Source organism: Paralichthys olivaceus, chromosome 6 (genome assembly GCF_024713975.1).
Source record: "Paralichthys olivaceus isolate ysfri-2021 chromosome 6, ASM2471397v2, whole genome shotgun sequence".
Classification (NCBI taxonomy): domain Eukaryota; kingdom Metazoa; phylum Chordata; class Actinopteri; order Pleuronectiformes; family Paralichthyidae; genus Paralichthys; species Paralichthys olivaceus.
The window spans coordinates 12,855,403-12,881,436 of record NC_091098.1 but is presented as its reverse complement, the minus strand read 5'-3'; the positions used below and the strand labels follow the sequence as shown (position 1 = coordinate 12,881,436).

The window sequence follows — 26,034 nt, the reverse complement described above, 5'->3', positions numbered from 1 at the left end:
TGGAACTGTGGTCTCCATCCCCCGTTTTTCCAATCTCCTCTCAAATTTATTGGGTTCAGTGGAGGCCTTCCTGTCCTTCTACCGTGTGGAAATAGAGATCAGAGTATCCATTACTTGGACAGAGATGGATGCGGGTCCCCATGCACCGTCCCCATAACAAGGACATCAAAGAGAGGTAGCCCCCTCTTTTCGGCATGACCCCCCCATACAAGACTCCCCGCTCTCACCTCATTATGCAGCTGCCTTATAGCCGTTTTGATATAAAACCCCCCACTATGGACGGAGAGCCGCTAGTCTCCCTAACTACATGGCCATCCCATCAACATCACTTTCATTACAAAACATGAGATGCCGGGGGAGTCAAGGACAGTGTGGTAATAAATGAGGGTGGAATACATCTGGAATCATTGTCATATGGGTTAAGCATTACGCGGACTTCATTCTGCATTGGTAAATCAGTGGACAGCACTCATAACCTCCTGAGGTAATAAAGATACAGGTTGCGGTGTGGGGTCTTGCCAGGGTAGAACCCCTTGAAAAAGAATGGAAGGGAGACTTCATGAGCTTGTGCTGTGCAATATTGTATTCCCTGTGTTTGATTTCAAGTCAAATGTTGCAAGTCTGTAATCCTTGTAATAGATGGAGCGAGGAATCATCCTGTTAAGTGGGTTTGAATTAATAAAAACAAAAAGGAAGATATCCTACAGCAACCTTGCTCTGGACAAGGGTCTAAGTTTTAAATGGACTCAACTACAAATGCTTTTTCCCAAGGTGAGATGGTGAACATAAATATTAATTTAATGTATATACAGCATGTACTAAAGGGAAGAATAAGGTGTTGTGCACTCACTGTGAACTACAGGAGCCAGCTGAGTTGTATGGAGTGGATGTAGATGTGGGGGCCCCACGGGGCTCAGGGGCAGGACTTCTTCTGTGCTACCGGAACGCTGGATGGCCAACTCTACCTCTTCGTCCGTCAGCCCTGAAATCAAGAAGCACACCTTTAAAGATATTTGAGAGGAACTGCAACGACTGTGTGTTAATGGGAAACACCAAATGGCTCCTTGCTTATCATAATATGAACTTAAATTCTTCCCAGGTTCCACACAAATCTTTTAAGTACAATTAAGAAAAAGTATGTCAAATCTCTTATTGAATTTTACCTACCCTATTCTGAAAACTATATTTTCATTTCATGATTCTCAATGGGATTCTCCATTAAGAGTCTCTGTTTCAGGGACATCTATCAAAGACAGATTCACACAATGAAATCGGAAACTCTGCTAGCCTATTAACTGCCACCAAAGGCAAAGAAAATAAGAGTCTGTCCACTTCTCCAGTTATATTTCCCATGTGGAGATTTCATACACCCCAGACAGTGAAAATGCATTATTTTAATTTCTTCATTGTAATGTAAATGTATTACATAATTTTGCAAATGCCAATATAATTTAATCTTCAGATCTTTTTAATGATTTTAGTGATGATTAAATTGCAAAGGGCTCCCTGATGGAGAATCAGAGGGGTAGAGGAAAAAAAATCTAATATGAACATCTCCTTTTGTGGCAAGAAAGGATTTTATTTCAGACGCCATATGCTGCCATTGCTCTGGGTATCATCTTTTAATGAGCATCTTGGTCTAAACAAAAGGAAAATAATTACAACTTTTGATGAAATACAATAGAATACGACATTAACCAATTAAATGTTGTAAAAAAAAAAAATCAAAATTGATTAGTACCTGCTGCCTTTCTTAGATATTGATAAGCAGTGCTAACTAAATCAGCAGTTTGCATTATAGTGGTGTAGCATACTGCTCATTGTTGTTAAGCAGGTTGTCTCTAACATTTTACCATTATTTCTGAAAGCTATTTCCTGTGCTTATTGACAGAAAATCCCCTTTGTACCAGAGCCTTGTACTTGAACTATTCCCTCAGGATTTAGAGAATTTACACAAGCTCAAAATAAGCTTCCTCTGTGTTTTGAGAGACATCCAGAGAAATTGGAAAGGGTTCACTTGTAGTGTTTCAAGAGAAGGCTCTTAGTTTCATTAAAAGTAACCACAGAAAGCCAGATCTCTCATACTGACCTCCTGAATGGACTACATAAAGAGAAACATACTCCAATGATTTGTACTGAGTAAACATATAGAGCAGAACTTTTTAATTCTTAAACTCTTATGTGGACAATGTCATTTTAGTCAACTGCCTTTTCAGTTTTTGTATTGTTTGGTTTAACGTCTTGTTATTAAGGACTTTTTAGCATTGTTAAGAGAAGTGCTATAAAGTTGATAAAGTTTATCATATTTCTTCAGATGAATGAGATATTATATCAAAATTTTTACCTCACATGTGAATTTCTGTTTAAGCAGTGAGTCAGATCTCAATAGCAGGTTGAAAATTAATGTGAAATCCCACTTTAACCTAATCCTGTATCAGCAGAACTAAAAGCATAAAGGAATTTTTTGATACTCTACCATGCAGCTTATGCCAAGGGGAAGTCCCTGCCGCCACTTATTTAAATGCTCCAAGGACTTCAAATGGCCATGAAAATTGTTGAATAATTGAAGGCAAATATTGGCCAGCCTGTAGTCTACAGCAGGTCCTGAGTGCCAGGAAGTGGTGTCACCATGTGCTGAGTTTGTGCAGTCAGACTGCACTGTCAAATAAGCAATAATATGTCCCTGGACTCCTGATTCATCTGACCACAGCAGACTACATGGTGGCAGACTATTGAGTGAAACTTGTGAAGATCTCAGTTTCACCGAAAGAGAAGAAATAAAAACATGCTTTTAGTTTTTCATTTCACCTTGAAATGTAAAGTTGATTTTTTTTTTTTATCTACATTTAGGATGCAAATGTATGTACATTTTAATGGCGGTGGACATCTTTGATGTTGCATATGCAGCAACTGAAAGGTGTTTTTTTTTTATCATGTATTAGAATAGAATACATGGGGAATCCTAAAGCTGTTTTCTAGTCAAATTACAGCTAGCTAAGTTGTGTGTCGAAGGCTCTGATCTGGGGTTTTTTTTGAGGGAAAGACAGCACCAAAAGGAAAGGGCCCTTAGATCCAAAAGAAAGGGGAACAAGGTGAAAGTGAGTTTTACATATAAAAGGAAAAGACCAAAAAGGGATTGTGAAATTTATTATAGGTTCCAAAACCTGTGGAATGACCCCTGGACCTCCATTTCAGATCGACCCGTGTGGAGATGAATTTTTAAGACATAAATTACAACTAATGACGACACCATAAAAAAAGAACAATAATGGAAAGCTATTCTGTATTTCATTATACTGTATTATTTGGTGCACCTGATACACGCAGTGCCTGTTTATGAGTCACCGTATTAGCAGATGCTCAGCCAAAGCATTTGCTTTGACCTTGCCATTCTCATTGGGGCATGAAATTACGGTGCTGGCACCTCGATATTACAGCTATAAATACTGTAAACTGCATATCTGGGCAACGTTTTCTATTGTCTTTCAACATAAACCTGATCGGTATTTATTTAAAGGAAAACCCATTGCTCGTCAGGTTATTTACAGCTCTATTTTCAGAGGCTCATATTCTCGGAGTATTTTTTAAGGGCAAAGAGGCAGCAAGGCTCCGCATTAAATCCAATTCTCCGATTCTGGCACTTCTGGATTTTATGGGTCAAGACCTAGGCCGGACAGCCAATTATAAAAATTGCTTACTAAAATATTTTGGGTGGTAAAAGGTGAATGCCTTTTTCGCTGTCCTCCAAGGCCTGAATTATGAAGTTGCCCTTGAGTGGAAATTACTTACATTTTGAATATCGTATTTAGAAAAAAAAGAAATGCATGGCAGGGGTCATAAATAGATGGAGGTCAATGGGTTATTAAGAAGTCGAGTGCAACTTCAACCGGTTTCACATGCTGTGCTGGCGACGGAGATTCTACATGTCATTTGGTTCACGACAACTGCTTGAAAATGGCATGCCCTAAATAATGACCACTCTCATAGAGTATTCATTTATGTATTAAAAAAGCGGACTCTGCTCTCATTTCCCTGCTTTATCGCCTTGTACTGATGACAAAGTAGGCAAGGCCTAGGCTAGGTGGCGCCGTGGAGTAATTTATAACCACATCAATCCCTTTACCTTCTATGCAGGCCTTGGTCATTGTCATTTTTGTCCGAGAGGTGAGTCACATAACCCCACTTACAAACAGGATCCTATTAATATCTGGAATGATGAACCTTACCCTTACCTTCATACCAGGTATGGTAATAGACCAATGGTCTACCTGTGTTCCCCATGACCCTGGATCAGTGGCCCTCTGAGGGTGAAATCTATTAGCATTATTTATTCAAGTCAATAACAACTGGGACGGCATAAAAAAAGAAATAAGTCAAGCCATCATTTATGTCTCACTGACAGAGAGTGTACTGTGCCTGTTCCACATGCTGAATTTACCTGTAATGCAACAATGTATGTGTACTCTCAGTTTGGTAATCTGGGAGCGGCTGAGTGATTTCACTTTGGGGCCACGGTCAAAGTGACATGCTGAAAGCTGGAAAGTGTTATCGACTTCGTCCTGAGAATCTGGATTTTTGGGTAATTATGTGTGTAACTGCTAATTGTCTTGGTTAAATGGGTCCCAAAACTCCTTAGTTGTTACATCTGTTAATTGTAGAGGACATAGATGGCACAATTCACTGGAAGAGACAGTGCCACATTATATTTCACTCAAACACAATAAAATGTACTTGATCTTGGCAAGGAACAAGTCAAGCAAAATTGCTGCAAGACCATTTAAATGCAATTCATTTCCCCACTCCTCAGCAAAAGAAAGAGAAAACATCTCCGGGCTTAAATCTTGATTTATATTTCATCTAAGTGACAAAGTTTCAATATTTCAGCCTCTTTATTCAACAAGGACTCAAGAAGGGCAGCTAGACGTATTGGACTGCATAATTGCCAATTCATATTCTGAAATTGACAGTTGAAGCCAAACAGAAAATTATATTTTTCAATGAATATTGAAATAAACCACACTATTAGGATCTCTTTGGGGAAAAAAATGTAACCAGAGAGGCATCCTTCAACGCAGATTAGGGCACAAATGTGAGGAGAAATAATATGCACGACCGAGATTATTGTGTAAAGATTCTGCAACATGTAATCAAAGTGGGCCCTATTTTCCCCTTCATCAGCTGTCCAGCATAAGTACTGGCTGCAAGAGGAATCCAATTTAAATTCCACTCTACCAGGAGATGGTATTGTTTCATTTTATGTGTGCTTTGACATTTCTCGCTGTTAATATAGAGTAAAATCCAGAAGTATTTACATAAATATGACATTAAACTGTATTAGAAATTAAGACTGACACATTTGCTGTGAGGACTGCGGGAGGAGGAGGCTGATTGAGTTTCTATGTCACAAGGCGAGGGTGACACAGACACGGGAAATGTGAGTATTGGCGAACTGTTATGTCCATGCTTAAGTTTACCACGTTTACTATAGTACTATGACCAAGGTAAGGCAGAAAATAATCTCCAAATATCAGGATCCTATTCTATTACAATTTTTATTACATTTTATATTTTGATTGCAAGCAAGAAGTACAATTCATTGCAACACCATAGTTAAGGACAGAGGAAAGATTACGTTTATATCATTAGGACAAAGAAAAGACTCAATTATACAGAAACAACATTCTACTAATTTGAGTCGGGTTACTTAGGGCTGGAGATACATTGAATTAAATGATCATTTCTAGGTTTCGTGTCACCACGAAAAAAAGATTTTTGATAAGAATAAACAGGGTGTTTGTTTCAAGAAACCTATTTGAGATGTTTTTCTCTCAAATTCATGAAGCCATAAAAAACATCTATTAAAATTGTCCACTACATAAAAAAAAAACACCTTGATTTAATTCCTGCCCATATTGCCCAGACCTACTTCGACCTATTAACTTAGATTACTTGTTTATTAAACATCACTTACAGCAAGATGTTAACTATACAGTGTTCAAGGTTTTAGAATGTTTTTTTTCTGTTTGTTTCCTGTAGAATAAACACATACAAATATGTCTCTAGGATCTAAATTAGCGTGTTGAAGTACACACTAAAAGATCACAAAAAAGAATTTAAAGATGTATGATGTTATAGTAAAGCACTTTCCTGAAACAACTCAGGCAAACTGAGGTAGGAATGTATGAGATCTTCAAGTTCACTTAATGCATGACTATACCACTCAAGTCAGAGAGTTCTCTGCAGAGAGATAGTCAAACATACTTTGTGCTTAGTGTTTACATTACTCCATTTTCTATCATCTTTACCCTCTCTCTTCCTGAGATCAATGTCCTTATGCAAATCAAGAGTTCTTGTTTAGATCTACAGTGGATCCAACTTTCCAAAATAAATCTGCATCAAAGCGTCATACATATTTCATGGACTTAAAGTGCAGTAAGAGCATACCATTTTGGATAACGGAGCTCTATGGAGTTTACAACAAAGCAGAAAGAGGAAAATGAGGTGTAGCATGACATCATTTTGTCTTGATGAGGCCTCATTACATTTGAGATAACACATATTTATTCTAAGTCAGTTGTTTGTTTGATGCTGTTGTGTGATTGTGTCGTGATGCACCAAGAGAAGTAGAACTTCTCATTTTGTTGTATGCAAAGCTTACTATGACAATAAAGACATTCTGATTCTGAACAAACAGTGGATAGTGAACTTGCCTTAGTTGTCAGTAATGAGAAATAAAGACAGAGAAATTTCAAGAGATACAAAGAGTCATTAGAGCCAGATGAGATGTGTGTAGTAACAGCTGTCAACCATGGATTTAGTTTCAGATTACCTTCCCAGTCATGGAGCTTTTAGGCTCACTTTTCACTGTTTTGCTACACTAATGCTGGAGGCAAAGTCACCAAGCACTGCAGAGCTACAGTCCCCGAAGTACTGAACTGTTTTTATAAAGAATTGAAGTAAAAATACTCATCACAAAAAGAGTACTAAAGTAAAGCCACATACTCTCATTGCTCAGCCATGGGCTGACTGGAAGAAAAACATGGCGTAAAACTGCACAAACCCACCGCCGCATTATATTGAACCGATTTAAATGAGTTCAGAGTAATAAAGCTATTTGCAAGTTTTATTGCACAAACAATATTCTACCGTGTGTCAGAAATAATTTCAATGAATTGCAAAGAAACTGAAGAGCCAGCAAACATTTCCAGCATCCCTGCTTAGAAAACCCTCCCTGCGTCATGCCTCAAATTTACGATAACAGTTAAATTAAGTAAAAGGGTTAAAATGCTGGGAGGCAATATTGATAATTCCATTGAAAATGCAGAGAGAGTTTGTCAATATTAATTTTCCTGAACCCAAAGGAGCATCCCTACTGGTGTGTCATTTATTCACAGGGCCTGAATCATGCACTCTGAAGCCAAATCGACCCGTTAGAGCCTCCAGGGCAAAGAGCTATGGCCACAACCTTTGACCCTAACAGAATAATCTTGCGAAAAATTTAAAAAAAAACTGCGTGTCCATCTCTGGTCAATCACATTTTTATAAACAAAGAGATTGATCATAATATATATATTTGTTTTTACGTTTTTCAAGGTTTTCAGAACTGCATTCTACACAAAAGAGGAGTGAATCAAATGTCTCTCACCCTTTTTCTTCAGGAAAGCTTTTCTGGTGGCCAAGGGACTCTGACGTACTTTGAGGTTCTGCAGAAATTTTACAGCAGTGGTAATCTGGAAAGAGAAAAAATGTGATTTAATTTCTCAATAAGATAATGTGAGAGGAAGGAGACGAGGTATACAGGAAAGTAATGCTTATAACAGTACAAACTACAGTCGAGATCTTCTTTAAGAAAAAGGTTCATTATAACACCCCCCCCCCAAAAACACATAAATGGATTCCATTTGATAGTTGCTCCTATAACCTCCACACCCAGCAGTGAGGAGAAAGACCACCTGACCACTTTCCAGCTAAATGTGGGGAATGACCAAATCAGCAGTTATAAAATTAGCCCATCACAAGTGCTGGACAAATGGAGTATGGAGCTTAATTTGCTATTACCCTCTTAAAGACAAACTTCCATTCTTAAGTGCGCAGTGGAAGAAAATCTATACTTAATGCAGAGGTGATCATTTGTATCTAATAACTTGAGAATCGTAGGCTGAAAACTTCTCTAATTCTTCCAGTTAAAAACCTGCCATGATCAAATCACCAAGCCTGGATGTTGTAATGACTTGAAACGTTAATGCACTAGAACGTTAAATAGCATCAGAACATCAGAAGTTTTAAGTGCAGCGCGTTCATCGATTCTATTATGTTTTCCTTCGAGATGCACCTTAATTTTCCAACCCAGTATGCATTTCCAAGAATTGGAGGGAGAAAAAAAATCTTCTTCAAATGGCATTAAAACATAAATTTGAAGTGGGCACGTTGAAGTGGCGCCTCCTAAAATAGATAAATATGTAAGAACACAGAGAAAGGGGAAACACACTGGAGGGGAGGTTTAGATGACTTATTATCGCACCTGTGGTCCCTGTGATTCAATTGTAAAAGTCATCCCTCTAATAGGTTGAAAGGTTTTGATTACTCTTCTTTTCTCTTAGTGTTGAAAGATACAAAATGATTGAGCGCCCTGCCAGTGGTAATTCGTTTTGGGTAATGCATTGCATACACTATGAACCCGTTTCAATCCAAAAGAATTGCAGTTTAAACTTGTCTACAGGGTGGCAGGGAGGATGTGTGAAGAGCAAGATTTCAGTGACAAACAAACAGTACAGTAGTCTATGAATATGCTGAAAACAACAACATAATAGTACTTTTATTCTAATAAGGTGCATACGGGAATGACCCACAGCATCCACAGACTTCCTGTAGTGTACTAAATTCAGCGATGAAACTTCAATGGTGAATTTTATCAAAATGTACCAGATTCAGCCCGAGAGATCCTGCCACAACTCATTTAGATAGTCATCTACCATTTCACTGTGACACTACCGTGACCTTGATGTACGTAGGGGTTACACAAGGGGTATGGAATTTCCTGGATCTCTATATGCTGAGGGCTTATTAAAGTCAGTCACCCGGAACCTTCATTGTGACAAGCAGATTAAACCATTTGCATGGTGAACCACCAACTGATGTTCTGGGCCAAAAGATACAGTCAAAACACAGAGAAAATATCCCTTTGATAACAAGACAAAAATAACCCTGCTCTTGGCAAAGCTCTGGCTGTTAAACTAAGTGACCCTACAAGACTACTTGTGGTAAAAGGCAAAAGTCAGAGATAATGAACACGATAAAATCTAATATTCTAATATTTATACCAGGAAATAACATTGTGATGTAGGCCCTGTGAGTGGGAAATGACCTAATAGAGGAAGAATATGCTGATTGAGCAAACCTTGTTTACATTCCCTTAAAATTTCAGGAGCACAATATTGACAAGAAAATTGTGTCAATGTTAATAGGCGTAAGTATGACATCTTAGTAAGGACCGCAGCTAGCTCAGCGGCAAACTAATGAGGTAAATGTCCATTTGGTTAAAACTGTAGTGGTAGATCTTCAGGGAGAGGAAAAGTGCACTTCTTAGCAGATGACATAGATGCTTTGCACAAGTTCCACCCAGACATCTCAATCAATTATAACCACATTGCACAGATTTCAGTCTTGTCTTGTTATTGACTTATGGATCACCCCAGTTATAGTGTTGGGTAGCACACTATAACTGGGCTTTTAGGGGGGTAAGATGGATAACAGTACAAGGCACATATGGGTTGGGGCACATAAACAACAAATACTAAAATTAGGCGAATTTCCTTTCATTTCGAAATCTGGTGAGCCATTTTTGTTAAAAACAACAATTAGGCACTTGTGTGAAATTACTTGTAAAGCTTTGACTGCTAATGCACCAAAGTGCCCCATGTTAAGAGCAATAATCTTTGCTAACCAGATAACCAATAAAGTGTCAGGTAAAGCTGAAAAAGAGGCGAAAACTCAATCATAGGAAGAGATAACATTAACCAACACACTTAAAGACAGTGCAGTTGATGAAAGGACAAGATTACAGCAGTGTTATTGAGTTTGAATTGGACAAGACTTTGCGCTGCACTTGTCTGAAAATTACAGTCGTGATACCTTGAATTGTGAGAAATGAAGATGAAATCAAATTATGTTCGAACCACATGGTTGGACGCCTGAGGAAATCCATGTAACCAGTTGTATATTTTTGCCTTAACTGGTAATATCACTTAACTATAACCTATGGATGTTTCACAGACCATGTGTTCTGCTGTTTCAGGATAAGAGCAATTTGGGCAATTCAGGCCTGCTCTACTGAAATAGAAATAATCTGTTTGTCTGACATTCATTTTAAATTCTTCAGGCTGGTTTTAGTATATTAGTTGAAATAAACAAAATTTGAAAAAGAGATGAAAAAATTCTCTCACAAAAGAATATTCCAGATTATTGTTTTAATAATCCAGACAAACTCAAACCACTGGTTATCTACAGTTATGATGAAATTCAGTATTTGCAATGGTAAGTCTTCTTTTGTTGTTCACGTCTGAGCCTCTTTTAAATAGACGTATGTGCACTTTAATTAAAATACTACACATCTTAACAACCCTGAGTTTACCTGAATTTAATTTCTATCCAAACCCTGTATTTCCAACAAAACACTCCATAGATTCAAAAGTGGCATGTCACATATATTTTTTAATTTTTTACTACAGAATATAATATTGCCAGGCACTGAGCAACTTTTAAACACATGTCATCTGTTCCACAGGAAGTTGTATGTTCACATTTTGTCTTCAATGATGAAGACATTCAGAGAACATGATGGAACTAGAAGTAGAGTGTTGGGGTGCAATGGAGGGGCTAAAAGGAAATCATTAGCAAGTATAGGATTCAGTCTCAGTGTGAATCAATTCATTCCAAATTGCCCCGGCCTGTACATTTGTGGAGAAGTGCCCCTGATATAATAACACACTGATAGACACGAACAAAAATTGTGTTAGGCCAGTGTCAAGTTTCACCCCCCAAACACACGTTTGACTGACCAAAAGCGAGAGAAAGTGAGAGACGGCAAAAAATGAAGCTCTATATTAATTTGGTGCTTTCATGGATGATTTGCTATCAGGGGCAGCTGTCTTAAATGACTTAACCCAATACCTTTGTGATACCAGAGCCCTGCCAGAGAGGAATGAAGTTTTAATGTAATTATTGTATTTCCTTTAGTCGCCTGACTGCTTGATGTGGCCAACAGTGCTTTTTAATCTTTTTAAAAGAGCAGCTTTAAAAGCCCTTCTAATTGTGACATCTTTCCCGCCTCAATGTGACCTTTAGCAGGGGAAGCAAGGCCTCATGGGAGCTGCTATAGGAAATTATTGACCCTGAGAGACATCAGGAAGTGAGGTGCAGACTGGACCATTTAGCTAAGCTCCATATCGTTCATGACACTGAAGAAAGGGCCCTGCTGGAGCTGAACGATTCTGACACTGACTGTACAAAAAGAGATGCTTGTTTAATGCCCTCATCACTTTGTTTTGGATAGTGATTTTCAGAGAAGCAGAACATTTAAAGAACAACCATAACCAAACTTGAACCAAAACCAATTTTCATCATGAGTAAAATCTGATAAAGAAATACTGTTGAAATGTGTTCAAATTCTTCTCCTGAAAAATTATCAGATGTTTTAAAAACATCTGTAAAACAAAGTTAGTCTAAAATTTATACCAACTTTTAGATATATTTAACACTACCGTCAGTATAAGAGTAAATAGAGAGTTAAATAGAGAGTCTTGACTCTGAGTGTTACTGAATGATCCAAAGTTTTGAAATTTAAAAACAATTCCACACATGAAAAAGGGTCATGGAAAACTTCATTGACATTACCGTTGCAAAGGTTTAAAAATAACATGCACTGCTGTATCAGTGTTAGAGCCATGGGCAAAGCAATCATGCCATCAAAAGTGCATTATGCAATTTTGTAATGGGGGGGTTGGTGGACGGAAATAGAGCTTTTTTTTCAAGACCACTGTATGTACAGAGCAAACTTTCCATTGAGTAGCATTTCCCTTTCAGAGCTCCGTCATCACAAACATGGAAAAGTTGAGTCGGTTCCGCGTAAGAAAGGGGCTAAAGTACATTTGATCCAACAAGTACACTATCACATTGTAAAAACAGAGTACAGATAACAGATTATTGAGCCTGGGGAGTCATGTTAAGGGTGTCTAGGAAGAGAAAGTCGACTTGTTCCTTCCCCTCTTCTCTTCTGCAGTTACAGAGAACATTTTTTTACAATGGTGTGAAATTATATTGCAAAAATGTAGCCACATATTTTATGATTCAATATGCTGGGTATATGCATGATAATGTAATGAGACTCACTCACTTGTGAAGTTAAATGTAAAAAAAAGGTCAGCAAAAAGGGTGCTGTGGGTTTTTACAGGTTGTAATTTAAGATAAATCAGCTTCTTTCAGGATCTCTGTAAACTCACACAAAAAAACATTAGACTAGCAAGAACTGACAGTGGTTCATGCAAACAGCCAGGTGTTTTAAAAATAAGATGGATTTCCTTTTTCTTATGAGATCTGAAACTAAAGAAAAACATGCGGCATGCAGCCAATTCAAAACTAGCTTGAGAGATTGGTTACAAAGCAGAGTCTGACATTTCTCAATGTGTAACTGTCAGTCATGCTGCCTGGGGTTGCCCTTGCTACACCAGCGAGACAGATGACTGTTTAGATAAGGACATCCCCAGCGGGGCCCTCAGAGCCCGAGAGCCCCGATGACTAAAGAGCAGCGACTCCCTCAGTGACACCTCACTTTCACTTACTTTGGACAAAAATACTTATATAGCCCGCAAATTCCTTTTAATTCAGGTAAAAGGCCCAAACCATGAGGCTGGAGCTGCTCTGAGAGATGAGGGTCATCAGAGATTAACCCATGGCACTTTAGCAGTGGGGGTGCGAGAGGGGAGTCGCAGCGGAGCACAACAAACTACTTAGCCACCACAAAACATTCCAGCCCCTTCTCAGCTGCAATCCAGTAATGGATACTTCCTCAGCTCCTCGATTGGTCAAAATGTTTTCATACAATAATTTAATTCAGAAACACATTTACAAAGCAGGAGTAATCAATTTTAATTAGTTGACTTTTTTTTCATTCGCATAAAATTTAATGTACTGCCATCGATCTCCTTTGTTCTTTAATGCAGTGCCTCTTTCCTGTAATTTGAAGCTTTTCTTTTTCTTTTCTTTTTTTTTTTCTGGTACAGTCAACGATGACATTCTGTGACAAGCAGCTCCATGTGCTTTTCAGTGAGAGGACGGAGCATCAACAAACGGGAGCACTCACAATGTAACTTTATATCAGCGGAAAGTTCTAAAAAAATGTGGCTTGTATGAAACATCTTGTGAAAAACAAAAAGGATTTGTAATACAATCAAAAAACTGAACCAATAATTTCTTCACTTATTACTACACAAAAAAACATATTTTTATTGTTTTTGCTAAGTTGTATATGAAATGAGTACAAATATGGATGAGTAGAAAGTGCTAAATATGTAGCTATACAAGTTTGTGCATGTGCTACCAACATTTTGTTGAAATATTTTTTTAAATTACTGATCAATGGTTGCTTGGTCAAATTAATTAAACAGATAACATATTACACAATAAACAATTTTATCCAATTTTAAAAATATAAAGAAAAACTGCACTGATCAAATAAAAAATGGTCAAACATTTAAACTGTAAAATGTAAGTTTTTAGCCACAATAAAATGATCTGCATGAATTTGGTGAGATGTCCTTTGTGACCCTAAACTGGAGACGCAACCGGATACGGTCACATAAACAAGCACACAGGCTTTTCTTGAAACTGCCACCGCTCTGTGTGTTGTCCTTCATATCATCAAGGCCCGCTGGCCTTTCACATTCAATTAGTTGATTGAGGCAAAATGCGAGCGGCACCAGTAGCAAACAACGTGAAGCTTGTGTCCAAGCGACACACCACAGAAGTTGTGTTGTGGTGTCAGGAGAAGAGCCGCCGCCGTCACAAGCAACTTACTGTGACAAGCCTATCCTCCTCTGTTGATCCAAACTGCTCCTCTCACTGAGGCAGCACCCACCCACCCACAGACACACATCCTACAATACACACACAGCAAAGCAACGTGAAGTGAACCATTATGATTAGCAAATAAAGCAGGGAGCTGGGGTGAAGATGCAACGAGTTGGCATCAGTTGTGTGTGCGAGTCCTGCCAGCCTGACAAATTAACTAATAAAACTAAAATAGAGAGGCCAGTGACAATAGAGAGAGTAGTGTCCTTTTATTGATCAAATTATTCCTTCTTGGGTACACTGTGCCACAGAATGAGAGTATGTCCACAAAGACAACCAGACAGATTGTGACATTCCAGTGACATTATAATCACACGTCAACCCCTCTCCAGTCAATAGGCTGAATGCACTAATCGTGCGTCTTGGATCAGTAATTTCATGGTCTTCAAAGGGGGCCAGGAATTGGTGGCATGACCCTCCACACAGGGTGAGACCCCTCTTTGCTCAGCGAGTGCCACAGAGAGACAGAGAGGAGAGGGATGGTAAAGGGAGACATGCGAGGAGCAGAGCCAGAGAAGATTAACATCGCCATCTACTGGTCAGGGGTGGGACGGTTGAGTGAAAGGGGGAGGAAAACCTGGCGGTTTACCCTTGCGGCCTGTCTCTCACTGAGACCTGTCACAAACATTTAGACACACTCACCAAGACAATGGGCCACACATACACAGCAGCAGATAAGGCGGTCTGAAATCGTCATCAAATGAGGAAGGAAACTTGAAGCAGTCAGCCTTTCTTCTGGTTTTGGAGAGAGAGCAAACAAGAGTCTGTTCCTGATCACACTAAGTGACAGAGAAAATTGCTGGCTAATTCTCCTTTTCTGGAGGCCTCCAGCTGCCAGTAAGAATCTAACTTCCAAACTAGCATGAGCACAGAAGGAATGTGGTGCTGACAGTGTCAGAAAACAATAGTCATCAGGGTCACAGAAGCAGCAATGTCTTTGTCTTCTCATTTAACCCGATGCCAGAGAGGATACAAGTCGCCAGATCGAATAAATATTTTTTATTTCAACTTTTCTGAGGATACAAAAGATTTCACAGTGTATAAAATGTCAAAGTGACAAATGCACATGTGACATTTTGTCTGTATGTGGCACCTAAATATAACCTGCCTCTCCTGAGATGTCCCGACAGAATATCAGGTTTTGCAACATGTTTTTCTGATACAGTCTGTAAATAACGTGAAGCTGATAAAAATCAGCACATTTAACCCTATACAACTCCATTCATCTGCCTTATATCTACTTTAAAATATATTTCTTAACATCTCAGGTTTTTACTCACGGTTTAAAACAATGCATTTCTCTCTGGCAGTGTTTCTAAAGAGGCACTTCATGTACTGCAATGATCATGATAAAGACAAAGGCTTCCTTTTACATCAAAAGTATGTCTCCTAAAATGAACTTTTAATCAGATTCAGAGCTCAAACAAAAATAGGAGTAATCAGACAGGAATGTCAAAGTTAAAACGTCCACGCCCATTTCGACTGTACATCAACTCGTGTGGTGACAGCAGAAAATACACGTTTTACCAGACTCCTCCAAAAGATTGAAGATAGAGACAACCCTGAGTGAACCACTATAATGTCAAACGGGGTGGTGCGTTACAGCCAAGGGGCTGAGTTGGCAAGCGGCTCAGTAGCAGACGTGCACCTGTTCTGACATTTTCTGTCGACCTTGACACGGAAAACACATGACAATGCCACTCTCTGCATTTCAAAAGCGCTGGCTGTTGGTGGAAGGCCCTTCACTTCCTCTTTTTCTTATCCCCATGATACCTAAAATCACTTTCCATACAGTGTGGGAGCGGAGAACAGCATGACGTAGTCCTATAGATGTGAGGAGGGCCAGTCACATAGCGGCAGTAAATAACAGGGATTTACAAGGAGAGACGTACAAAAAAATATATATATGATATACAGTCATATTAGGGCACCACCAAAGACTGTTCACTCTCTCCACAGGATTGCAGGCCACCAATACCTCCCTTAAAATGCCAAATCCTACAATAAACATCAAGTGGATGGGACAAAAAGGCCTCTGACTCTCTCCTCTGTTTATTACATCTCCCTCCTTTTGAAGTTCGTGACAGAGCTACAATTCTTCCATCCATCTACTACTTTAATCAAAAAGAAAGCAAAGTAGTGCTGCCAGAAGCGCTGCGCAGGAAAACAAACGCAATCTTCCTGTTAATCACTGCATTAACAAGAAGTCGACAGTCTCGACGCACATGCCAGGGAGGGGAGCCAGTCCAGGTGTTGGATAATTGTCAGTTGTGTCAGTTTTTTTTTTTACTGTGCCAGCCTCTGTTTCACTGCCGATCTACACTTGTGCCCCACCTTAATGATAGCTTTTAAAAGTCCTCTTTCTGCTGAAGGCTGCATATAGACACAAAGAAGTCTTGGCAAGGGTTTCTCCATGCTGACTGTAGTGGACTACGGATGAAGTCATAGACGCCCCGCTTTAATCAGTGCCAAGTCAAGTGAGGCTAAACTTTCACAGTGCATCAGTAGCGTCTATTTTGAGGGAAAAGTTTTTTAAAAAGCCACATCTAATCTCTATAACCTTTATAAAAACAAGTCGATACGTGGCCTTGCTGGCAAACAACCATATATTAGAAACACATCACAGAAGCCACAAAAAAGACATGCCAAGACAACAGCTTCACAGAAATGATTCAAGTGTTTCTTTCATTCAGAAAAAAAATCCTTTGGCTGCAGGTGAGAATCACAGTCTCAGTCATTCTGAGAGGAGGAGATGAATCGCAACTTTCCATGAAAACACTGAAAACTTTACAGCCAATACACTTGTATATCACACATCTAGTGAGGCTAATTAGCGTGCAATACTCTCACTTAAGTTCTCCATTTTTGCAGGTTTTAAGATAATTTCTCCTTTACTGTATTTCACTTTCATTTTAGCCTGGAGTAGCCCACTATCTCCTCTCTTCAGATTCCCCTGATAAAGCCACAATCTCAGGGCGCCACACACAGAGAAACTCTGAAATCCCATTAGCATTGTGCTTTCATTATTTTTAATCAAACCCACAAAACTGACACTTATTAATTAATATCCATTACCAATTTTTTGCCCCTCTCCCGGAGAAGACGTTGGGGGGAAAAGAAGCAATTAACTTAACAAAATAATCAAAAAAATTCTTTCACAAATCCCTGATAAATGTCATGTGAGGTCCCGTCTTAATGTAAGAAGTGTAATACATTCTTGCTGTCATATTCCATTAAACTGCTATTACCGTCTTGATAGAACTATTAGTCACTACATTATTAATAACATTAATGTATTTACATTTTTGGTGTACAAGCCTGCTTTCATGCAATAATTTATGAACCCAACTTCAGATATGTTATAACACTCCGCATCCAGGCTCTTTTGTGTTTATTATTGATTACGAAAACAGTCAAAATTCCAAATCAAATCCCCCTCCGCCCTCCCACCACCCCCTTAATGTATTGAAGTGGGCTGTTTACATTAAAGGACTGGAATAAAGTGCATTTACATCTGAAGCATAACTTCATAATTTACATTCCAACATTTATTAGAGGTGACAAACGAGCATTTGGTCCACTCGTGCTTTTCCACAATGCAGCACTCATTCAATCCATATAAATTACAGCTGGGCTATGGAGTGCAAGAGCAAATTATTTTATTATATTTATGCATGTATGACTCTATAGGGGGTTACTAAGACAAACAGGGAATTACTTGATTAGGCCAACTGTGGTTAACAAAGAAAGAAATATGACACTGAGGGTAGGGCCAATCAGATTTCAACATCACTCAAACGTTTGGCCCTGATTCAAATATCTAAAATACATTGATCTAGTGTAAAAGCTTTAAATCTATAAGAATTGTGTTTTTATAAAATGAGTATACTGCAGACTCAGAGTCTTTGCTTGATTTTACTGTACATGTCTGGGAATTGTATAGAGTACAGAAACCTATTTTAAGTATTACGGTTGCAATAGCTTACCCTTAGCAAGAACTAATATTATTCAATTAAAATAAACTTGCCTAAAAGGCAGTATTATATTACATAATTAGACAAGGCAGCGTTTTCAGAAGTGTAGTTACAAATGCACTGAGGGGATCCCAGCATTTGAACAAATATCTGACGCTGTAGGGGAGCTTGCCGACAAATTAACAGCTAATAACTTACTGGGAAGCCAGATAAAAAGAGGAAAAAATGTTCCCCAAAGTGTCAATTAAAAATTATTTTTCCTCTGATTTCCACACTTGTGAGAGCATGGTGTGCTAAAAAGCATTTGGAATCGCGTGCCAACATTGCATGTTGCTCATTTATTTATTTATTTTTCGTATTCCTACAAACTGGGCTCATTCAGAGAGAGATAATTCAACGACAGCAGCAGGATTGTTCAGGAACAGTGAAAGTGTAATCATATGGCTGGTCAGAGAGGGGAGAGGCAGACACATGGGTGCAGGGACAGAGGGAATTGGAGGGGGATTCAATCAAATTCATGTTCATTAAAATTAGAGGACATCGCAAAAATTAGAAAGATGCTGACAAATCAAAGGGTCTCAGTACCTGAATTACCATAGTCATTTACTTATTAAAGCCAGGATGCTTCCTGTCAATCAAGAGCCATCACATTCTCCATTTGCAGCGGAAAGCCAGCGTAATTGCTTCTCATACTAATCAACACAACTTGTGTAATTATGCCTTGAAAGTGACATTGGAGGCTGAGAGCGATGTGAGCAGTCTTGACAGCGGAGACATCTCAGATTCATCGGGAGATTTCCAGCCTCGCTGCAAGGAGACAAGCCACTCTCAGACCAAGTTACTCACTCGAGCAGTTTACAACCATAAACACAAAGAAAAGACGATAAATCAAGCTGAAGTAATTACAAAGCAGAATAGAGTATAAAGGAAGCTCAGCTCAATAAGGCCACTTCCCAAGTATATTGAGGCAAAATGACTGCACTGTAATTAAACTAATGTCATATTTCTAACATTTCTTAAGTAAACACATTATGACAGTTCACTAAATTGTGGGAGAATAGGAAATTACAGCTTTGTTACCATGCTGTTTACATTAATATGCTTGCTGAGACGAAAACCCCACAAATAAAATCCAAAGTATTCATTAAGGTTTATTGAATTCAGCTTAATCACAGACTTTACATGTCTCCAAAATGAACTTTGCGTAAAGCTAGCTTCAACATTCCTTCCTGCATTGGAAAACTATCTAAACCATATTCCCAGGCTGCATCTGTCATCAGTCACACAGCATCGCAGCCAGGAAGGTCACAGCGAGGTCACATGAATGCAACAAATCAAGAGCCACGGGTCACGACGTGAAACTCCCGACATAAAATATGTGCATTATTGACACACAGCGACAACAGCTTCTTCTTCATTTACCATGAACTTTACAACGAATTAAAGGATTTTCAATGCGCTCATCAAAAACCAAGATAAAAGTGCTATTGTCTCGATTGGCAGCGCAGATCTGGTCCAGCTCTGCACATGAGGAGGAAACCACAAAATAAATAAAATTTATAAAATGGGTTGGACTCATCTGTGCTCATCATTTTCAAAGTGGTGGGTGGATCCATCAGAGAAAAAAAGTCACCAACATCAAAAAGAAGTCGACTGATAATTCTGGCATACTATAAGCGCAATCATTTCATCTGCAAACAGAAACGAATATGAGAGATTTATTGCTCGTAAAAAGTTCAAACGACAGAAAAACCAAAAATCCTTGTCTGTGTCATTCCTCGCTTGTGACCTCCAAACTTTAGCACATGTTTGAGACAAAGTGAAGATATGCTCATCTGTGGCCAAATATGAGAAAAACAAGTACATTTACCGACATAGAAAACAGAAACTTTACAGGAAAAGCCTGTGTGATTCACCCCCCACGTTCAACTCTAATGAGTCAAAAAGTGTGACCTGCACTTAAACAAGAAGTCACAGCCAGAAGCTGTAAACTCATTTTCCCCATCCAAGCCAGCAACGTCTGCAGGACCTGGAAGATGTGCTCCGAGCATGCACGATAAATCTGACGTGAAATCATAATCATAAAAGCAATTAGCTGACCCTGCGCCACTCGTCCTTGGACATGACAGTGAGATTTCATACAGAGTCCTCTAAGGAGACTGGCTGCCGGGTTGAGCGAGGAGGGGAAAAAGTGCAACACAGCAACAATAAAATGGAGGGCTCTTCCTGTATCATTAACCACTGAAACAAACAGCATATGATGCACCATGAATGCTGCACTGAGAAACAGAGAATTGAGCTTCTATGCTTTTCAAAACGAGACGACTTCACCACGACCACTGAAACAGACCAGATGGCAAATGATTATCTTGTTAATCTGTGGGCATTTAGAACAAACTACATGTGTCATTGCCATCTTCATATCTTGCATCAGTTTGTACTGGTTCCCACTGTGAGAAACTGTTTTCAAATAACATTCCAAATTAAGTTAAGTTATTTGGAATCAACCACAGAGATATGGAGAAAGATGATTTCCACACATTCCTTTGTTTTGTTTGTCCGTGGAGCATGTGGCATGTTTACAGTCAACATGACAGGATTAAGAATCTACTGACTGAGATGGAAGGTGATTAGATTTATTTCACTTTTCTCTTTCAAGGAGTGTGAGTGAGTCTCAGAAATCTCTCTTCACACACCGTTGCATACATACACACACACGCCATCACTTCCCACCCAGTAATTACAGCAAGGCCGAACTAGTGGCTGCCACCTAGTGACCGTCTTCTCCAATAATCATGAAATATCTCTATGGCTCGCGCCCCCACTCGGACTATAACTCTCCTTTACTGCAGACAGCTCCAATAAAGGATTACAATTACAATTAAAGTAATGAGCAAAGAGGAAAAAAGGAAAATCTCAGAAGGTTCCCTTGACTAACTAAATTGTAGGATAGTTTCTTGACAGAATGGAGTTACCCTACCAGACTCATTACTGGATCCAATTTCTTATTCTGCCCCAATAATTAATTTGAAGCGTGTGTTGAAACCTGGAGTCAAAATTTTAAGTAATGGCTTTAAAAGTGATTCATGTGAATTTAAATATTAATTATCAAATATAAGAAAAAATTACTTTATATTTGTATTATTTATAGTGGTGAAAACTTAAAAATATACATAACTATTAAATTCTGTTGTATTTCAGATTTTTTCTTCAATGTTTTTTTTAGAGAAAAACACATTCACAAACACAGAGGGCAGGTTTGGTTTTGAAAGAACACAAGAACAAACACAAGTTCCATGGGGAAAGTCATTAAAGACAAAAAAAAACTAAACCCGAGAGTAACCTCTGACTTCCTGGTATCACCACTTTGTTACATTTGTGTTACACCCACTAAGTGAAGAAGAAAAAATCCCTTTTTAGAGCTAACATATGAGCAACATCTGTTTGCCTGAGACTCACAGGGCTCAGCAGAAGAGCCATCGGGGAGGGAGAGGTGACGCGAGAAGAAAAGAGCAACAGAGAGAGACAAAAGGTGACAGTAGCAGCGGCAGTGCCTTCATGTCGCCCGGCTGGACCGATTCCTGCTGGCATGTCCTCCACCAACCAGCCAGGTCCCCCTCAACTCCTACACTTAACATACTGTTCCCTTTTACCCCTCTCCCCTTCTGTGGTATGATGGCTATTGCACAGCGGCTACGGAAATTCTGAGACTGCAGAGCCAAAACAGATCACTTCAAAGCGGCTTATTTAACGCTTGCTAAATTTTTCATCACAGTCGCTTAATATCCTGGGGAAGGGGAGCTTTTGAAGTTGCTGTGAGACTGGGGATGTTCTTCATACAATTCTTTTTCCCCCTCCCATTACCATCCTCCCTTTGCTGGGTTGACCCCCCCCGCAAATCTAAACACATACACACGCTCAGTTTGTACAATGCCTACATGCACAAGCTGAAGTGTGCAAATGGTACAGATGCACCTCCTGCACACATAACCCACCTGCTTGCTTGGTGAGAGCTGAAAATTAGCTGCATAGCCATATGATTCATCATAAAATAAAAGTATTTCACAGAATAGCAGCATCTTCCAATGTGCTGGAAATTCACAAAGTCAGGGACAACGTGGACACTCAGTGATAAGTTAGTCCGACAAACATATATGATTTGGTTTTCAGTTATTGAGTTGTTCCTTCTCGAGTTTGAGAAGAAAAACAAAAATCTGATATTTGATATAGTTTAATGTAGTAAATAGGCAAGACATTTGACACAGATTAGTCAATAATTAAAAAACAATTAGTTTGAGCCCTATTGTATAAATTCAGAGAAAATAAATGATACGAATAGAGCAGTTAAGATAGTCAAGCAGGTATTCATTTTTAAGTTAAAGTTAACTTTGTAAGTCAAAGAAATTAATAAAATTTGAATTACTTAACTAGAATGCAGATCTACATCTGTTTTATAATGTGATCAAAGTGACTTTGTTCACATATAACTATGGTGGAAATATATTAATTAAAAGCATTGTGCAGAATGATTGGAGGAGACTAGTGCTGAGCACAGGGTAACACTACAGGGAAAGAAAACAAAAACGAGGGAGACGCCAGCTAGAGACTGGTAGGGGCAATGGCCCTGGCAGAGATAAGTGGAAGGTAGAAGGGGGAGGGGGGTTACAGAGAGAGAAGAAACAAGACGGGGTGAGGGTGAACAGAGAACACCGCCAGAGGCAACAGCAGCAGCTGGCAGTGACTTGTATACCAGTCAACCATGGAATACATACTCACACACTCTCCCTCTCTCTACAGCAAATGCAGGTCCAGACCTGCACCTCTGGCCTGGACGGTGGCAGAGGCTGTGGCACTGGCCCTTGAGCTGGGCCCTCTAGCCACAGAGAAGAGCCCACGCCGTGCAGTGTGCCAGGGCTTGCTGATCTGGGCGAGGTGAGTCAGAACCTGTTAACATGACTGGTGTCCCCAGCCTGACACACTGGCTTGTCTGACATGCACATGTGCACATAAATGTTATACAAACGTGTATGCTCTCACTCTCTCTCGCTTTCTGCCCTCCCAACCCTGCCAGCACTCCCTTTCCTCTCATCCAGATAAAATCCTTTCAGACACAAATTTCAATTATTCACCTCATCCAAATAATGCCATGTGACAAGAATTATCCCTACTGTAATAATCCACTTAACTGGGAAAGAGCAGCTCATCAAAAAGAGAAAGGAGAAAAGGGGCTGGAAGTGAGGGTGGTGGTGGTAGTGGTTGTCTGTGGGGAGGGGGGGAGGTTGTCAACCAGTCTCGAATCAGGACCCTCATAACAAGAATTTCTTCCCTTTTTGAGTAGGCAGTCTTGAAGCGCACTGGGATGATGAAATTGAAGTAAATTGAAAGAAAGCCTGGGAGAATGCTCCCACAATCAATAACCCCAGGATTAAATTAGCCTTGGCATGAAGGGATGATGGGGGGAGGATGAAGAGTGAATGGTGGTGAATGACATTGAGACATGTAGGCTGAACAATACAGCACTGCTCTAACCTGGATGCTGTGTCCATACAAGGAAAGTGCCTGTGATGTATTCCATCCCACTTTGCAATAAGACACTCTCGGTTATAATCATTGTCAGCACTTGTCTTATAAACACTGTTCATTACACATTATTGAAAAACAACTGATATTCTTATTTTTACAGAGACTTGAGATTCTAGTAAAATGTTAGCAGCTTTGCGAATGTCAACAAGTATGTGCAACTTTTTCACTGCCATTATTCTTAAATTTTCTTCACAGAGGACACAAATATTATTCAAACTATTAGGAAACTCTTGGAGATGAAATTTTATTGAAGAAGAAAAACAATGGACTAAATTAAAGAAAAACAAATCCATCTGGTGAAAGTTTTCTATTAAACATGATTAAAGCAACCGTGGAACCAGTCATTGTCCAAACAGAGCTTTCTGCATGCTTTTTACTCTCTAAAGCCGAGGAACATAAAGTACAGTCTCATTATGGGCTTGGGGACATCAGTGTGGTGCTAAATGACTGGCTGCTAATTGGGCGCCTTTAATACCCGATCTCACTGGGTAACGTGTGTAATATCATCTGATTAGCCAAGGAAAAGTGGATTGTTGATGAAAAGATGAAAACAAATGTCTCTAAGTCACCAGATCAGAAAAAAGACAAGCACAATGTTCCTTCACTGTGGAATCAATTCCCACAAGTGTTTGTTTTCCAAATAACAAAGAGGCTGATTTCACCGGTTAGAACACAACAAGAGCACAACACAAATCAGTACAAACAGATATAGAATTTATATATTCTGATGAATTTATAGCACAGGGCTAAGAATAACAGCATGGAACTTATTAACTGATATTAGAAAATGATAAAGTAATAATGGAAACACTGTTTCCTGAATCACAATTGACTGTCATTTGATCCATCCTGCCATTTCCACAGAACACACATTTACATCAAATAGGGATTCTTAGATTATTCTAGGAAACTGTCATCGATGAAGTAATTTATATTAAATATGATATTCTTACCAGTGCTTCTCTGGGGGGAGCTGGCCCACTATCTCCGGGTGGAAGGCCATTCTGAGAACATAAACACACTTAGTTGTATTAGAGTGCCATCTACTGGAGAACAGATGATGTTGGTTTACCACATCAGTGAGGAAGCAGATAAATAAATACATGAAATGAATCAATCTATTTATCTTACAAATTAATGCTGCTGAGAGAAAAAAACTAAAGAGTAACTACAGTTATACAATCACGAACATCTCGCACAACATATAACTGATGGTCCCAATCCACCTCTAGCTTGACAGTCTAGATAGCAGGAGTAACACCTGTCACTTGACTGCTCCTTCATAATGAGCTGAATGCACATAAAATCTAGTTGTAAATATAAATGGAAAGGAAACAGTAAAATCGGCTATTTGCATTACATCTGTGCGCCCTTCTTCTTCCTCGTATAATGCTGAGCAATAAAAGAAATAGTGACACATAAAATGGATGCATGTGCACAAAAGGGACTAGACACTTTAGGATATAGTTCATCATTCAGTCAGCATGGAGTCCACTTCTGCAGGGAACTTCTGGACTTTTCACAACATGTGGTGGGAACGTTTGCTGAAAATATACATTGTACATGCAGCAGCTAAGTGCTAAGCTGCCACAGACGAGTTATGCATGAGTCACAACTTTGTTTACCATTAGTTTTCTCTGAACGACATACGTCTGTCAGCGTTTTAGACAGATACCAGTGTGGGGACGAGACGAGGAGGAGAGTACAAACACCACCAGGCTTGTCCGGGCTAACAATGACCTTTCCACCATAGTTTCTTTACAAGCTCACTGTAGGACTGAGACGAGGCTACACTGTCAGGTGGAAGGACGAGCATGGAGTCAAAGTAAAGAGCTAGCAGCCTGGGTGAGCTAGCGCCATGTGGTAAAAACACAACGACGTGAGACTCAGCTCTTCGTGTCTACTTGACAACACAAACATGTCTGAGGAGAAACTTTTGGAGAACTGCGGCGGCTAGCTAGCGTGCTAGCTAGCTAGCTAGCAAGCAAGCATGCTAGCCAAAGCTAGCTAACTGGGGTGTTATAGAAGTAGTAAGGGAAATTAAGGCAATTGAAGAGAAGCGTAAGATAAACACGTCGCAGGAGGTCACTGTCACGCGTGGACACGAACAGGTGAATGTGCTTTAGTTGTGTGAAGGTGGACCTGTGTTGGTGGATCAGGTTGCTCGGTGGATGCCATCTTCCTATCTCCTCGCTGTGGTGAGCCGCGCTCGATTGCTTTTCCTTGAAGGACAACGACGGTTTATATTCACCACTGATGTCTCTGTTTACTTTCTCACTAACCACCGTAGTTAACTACCCTGCACCAATATATATAATATATTATATAATATATATATATAATATATTATATT

At 39.3% G+C, this 26,034-nt stretch overlaps 1 protein-coding gene across 2 annotated transcripts in view; it reads right to left on the bottom strand.

Annotated features, from left to right (window-relative positions):
• pex14 (peroxisomal biogenesis factor 14) overlaps positions 1-25,961 on the bottom strand; it is a 43,352-nt gene extending 17,391 nt beyond the window's left edge. For both annotated transcript variants that reach the window (XM_069526245.1, XM_020089451.2), the window contains exons 1-4: positions 25,824-25,961; positions 24,635-24,685; positions 7,646-7,730; positions 851-982 (exon numbers count right to left, since the gene is read on the bottom strand). In XM_069526245.1, coding sequence (XP_069382346.1) covers positions 851-982; positions 7,646-7,730; positions 24,635-24,685; positions 25,824-25,859 — 304 coding nt within the window. In that variant the 5' untranslated portion in view covers positions 25,860-25,961. The remainder of the gene's footprint in view (positions 1-850; positions 983-7,645; positions 7,731-24,634; positions 24,686-25,823) is intronic.
• Between the last annotated feature and the right edge of the window lie 73 nt (positions 25,962-26,034).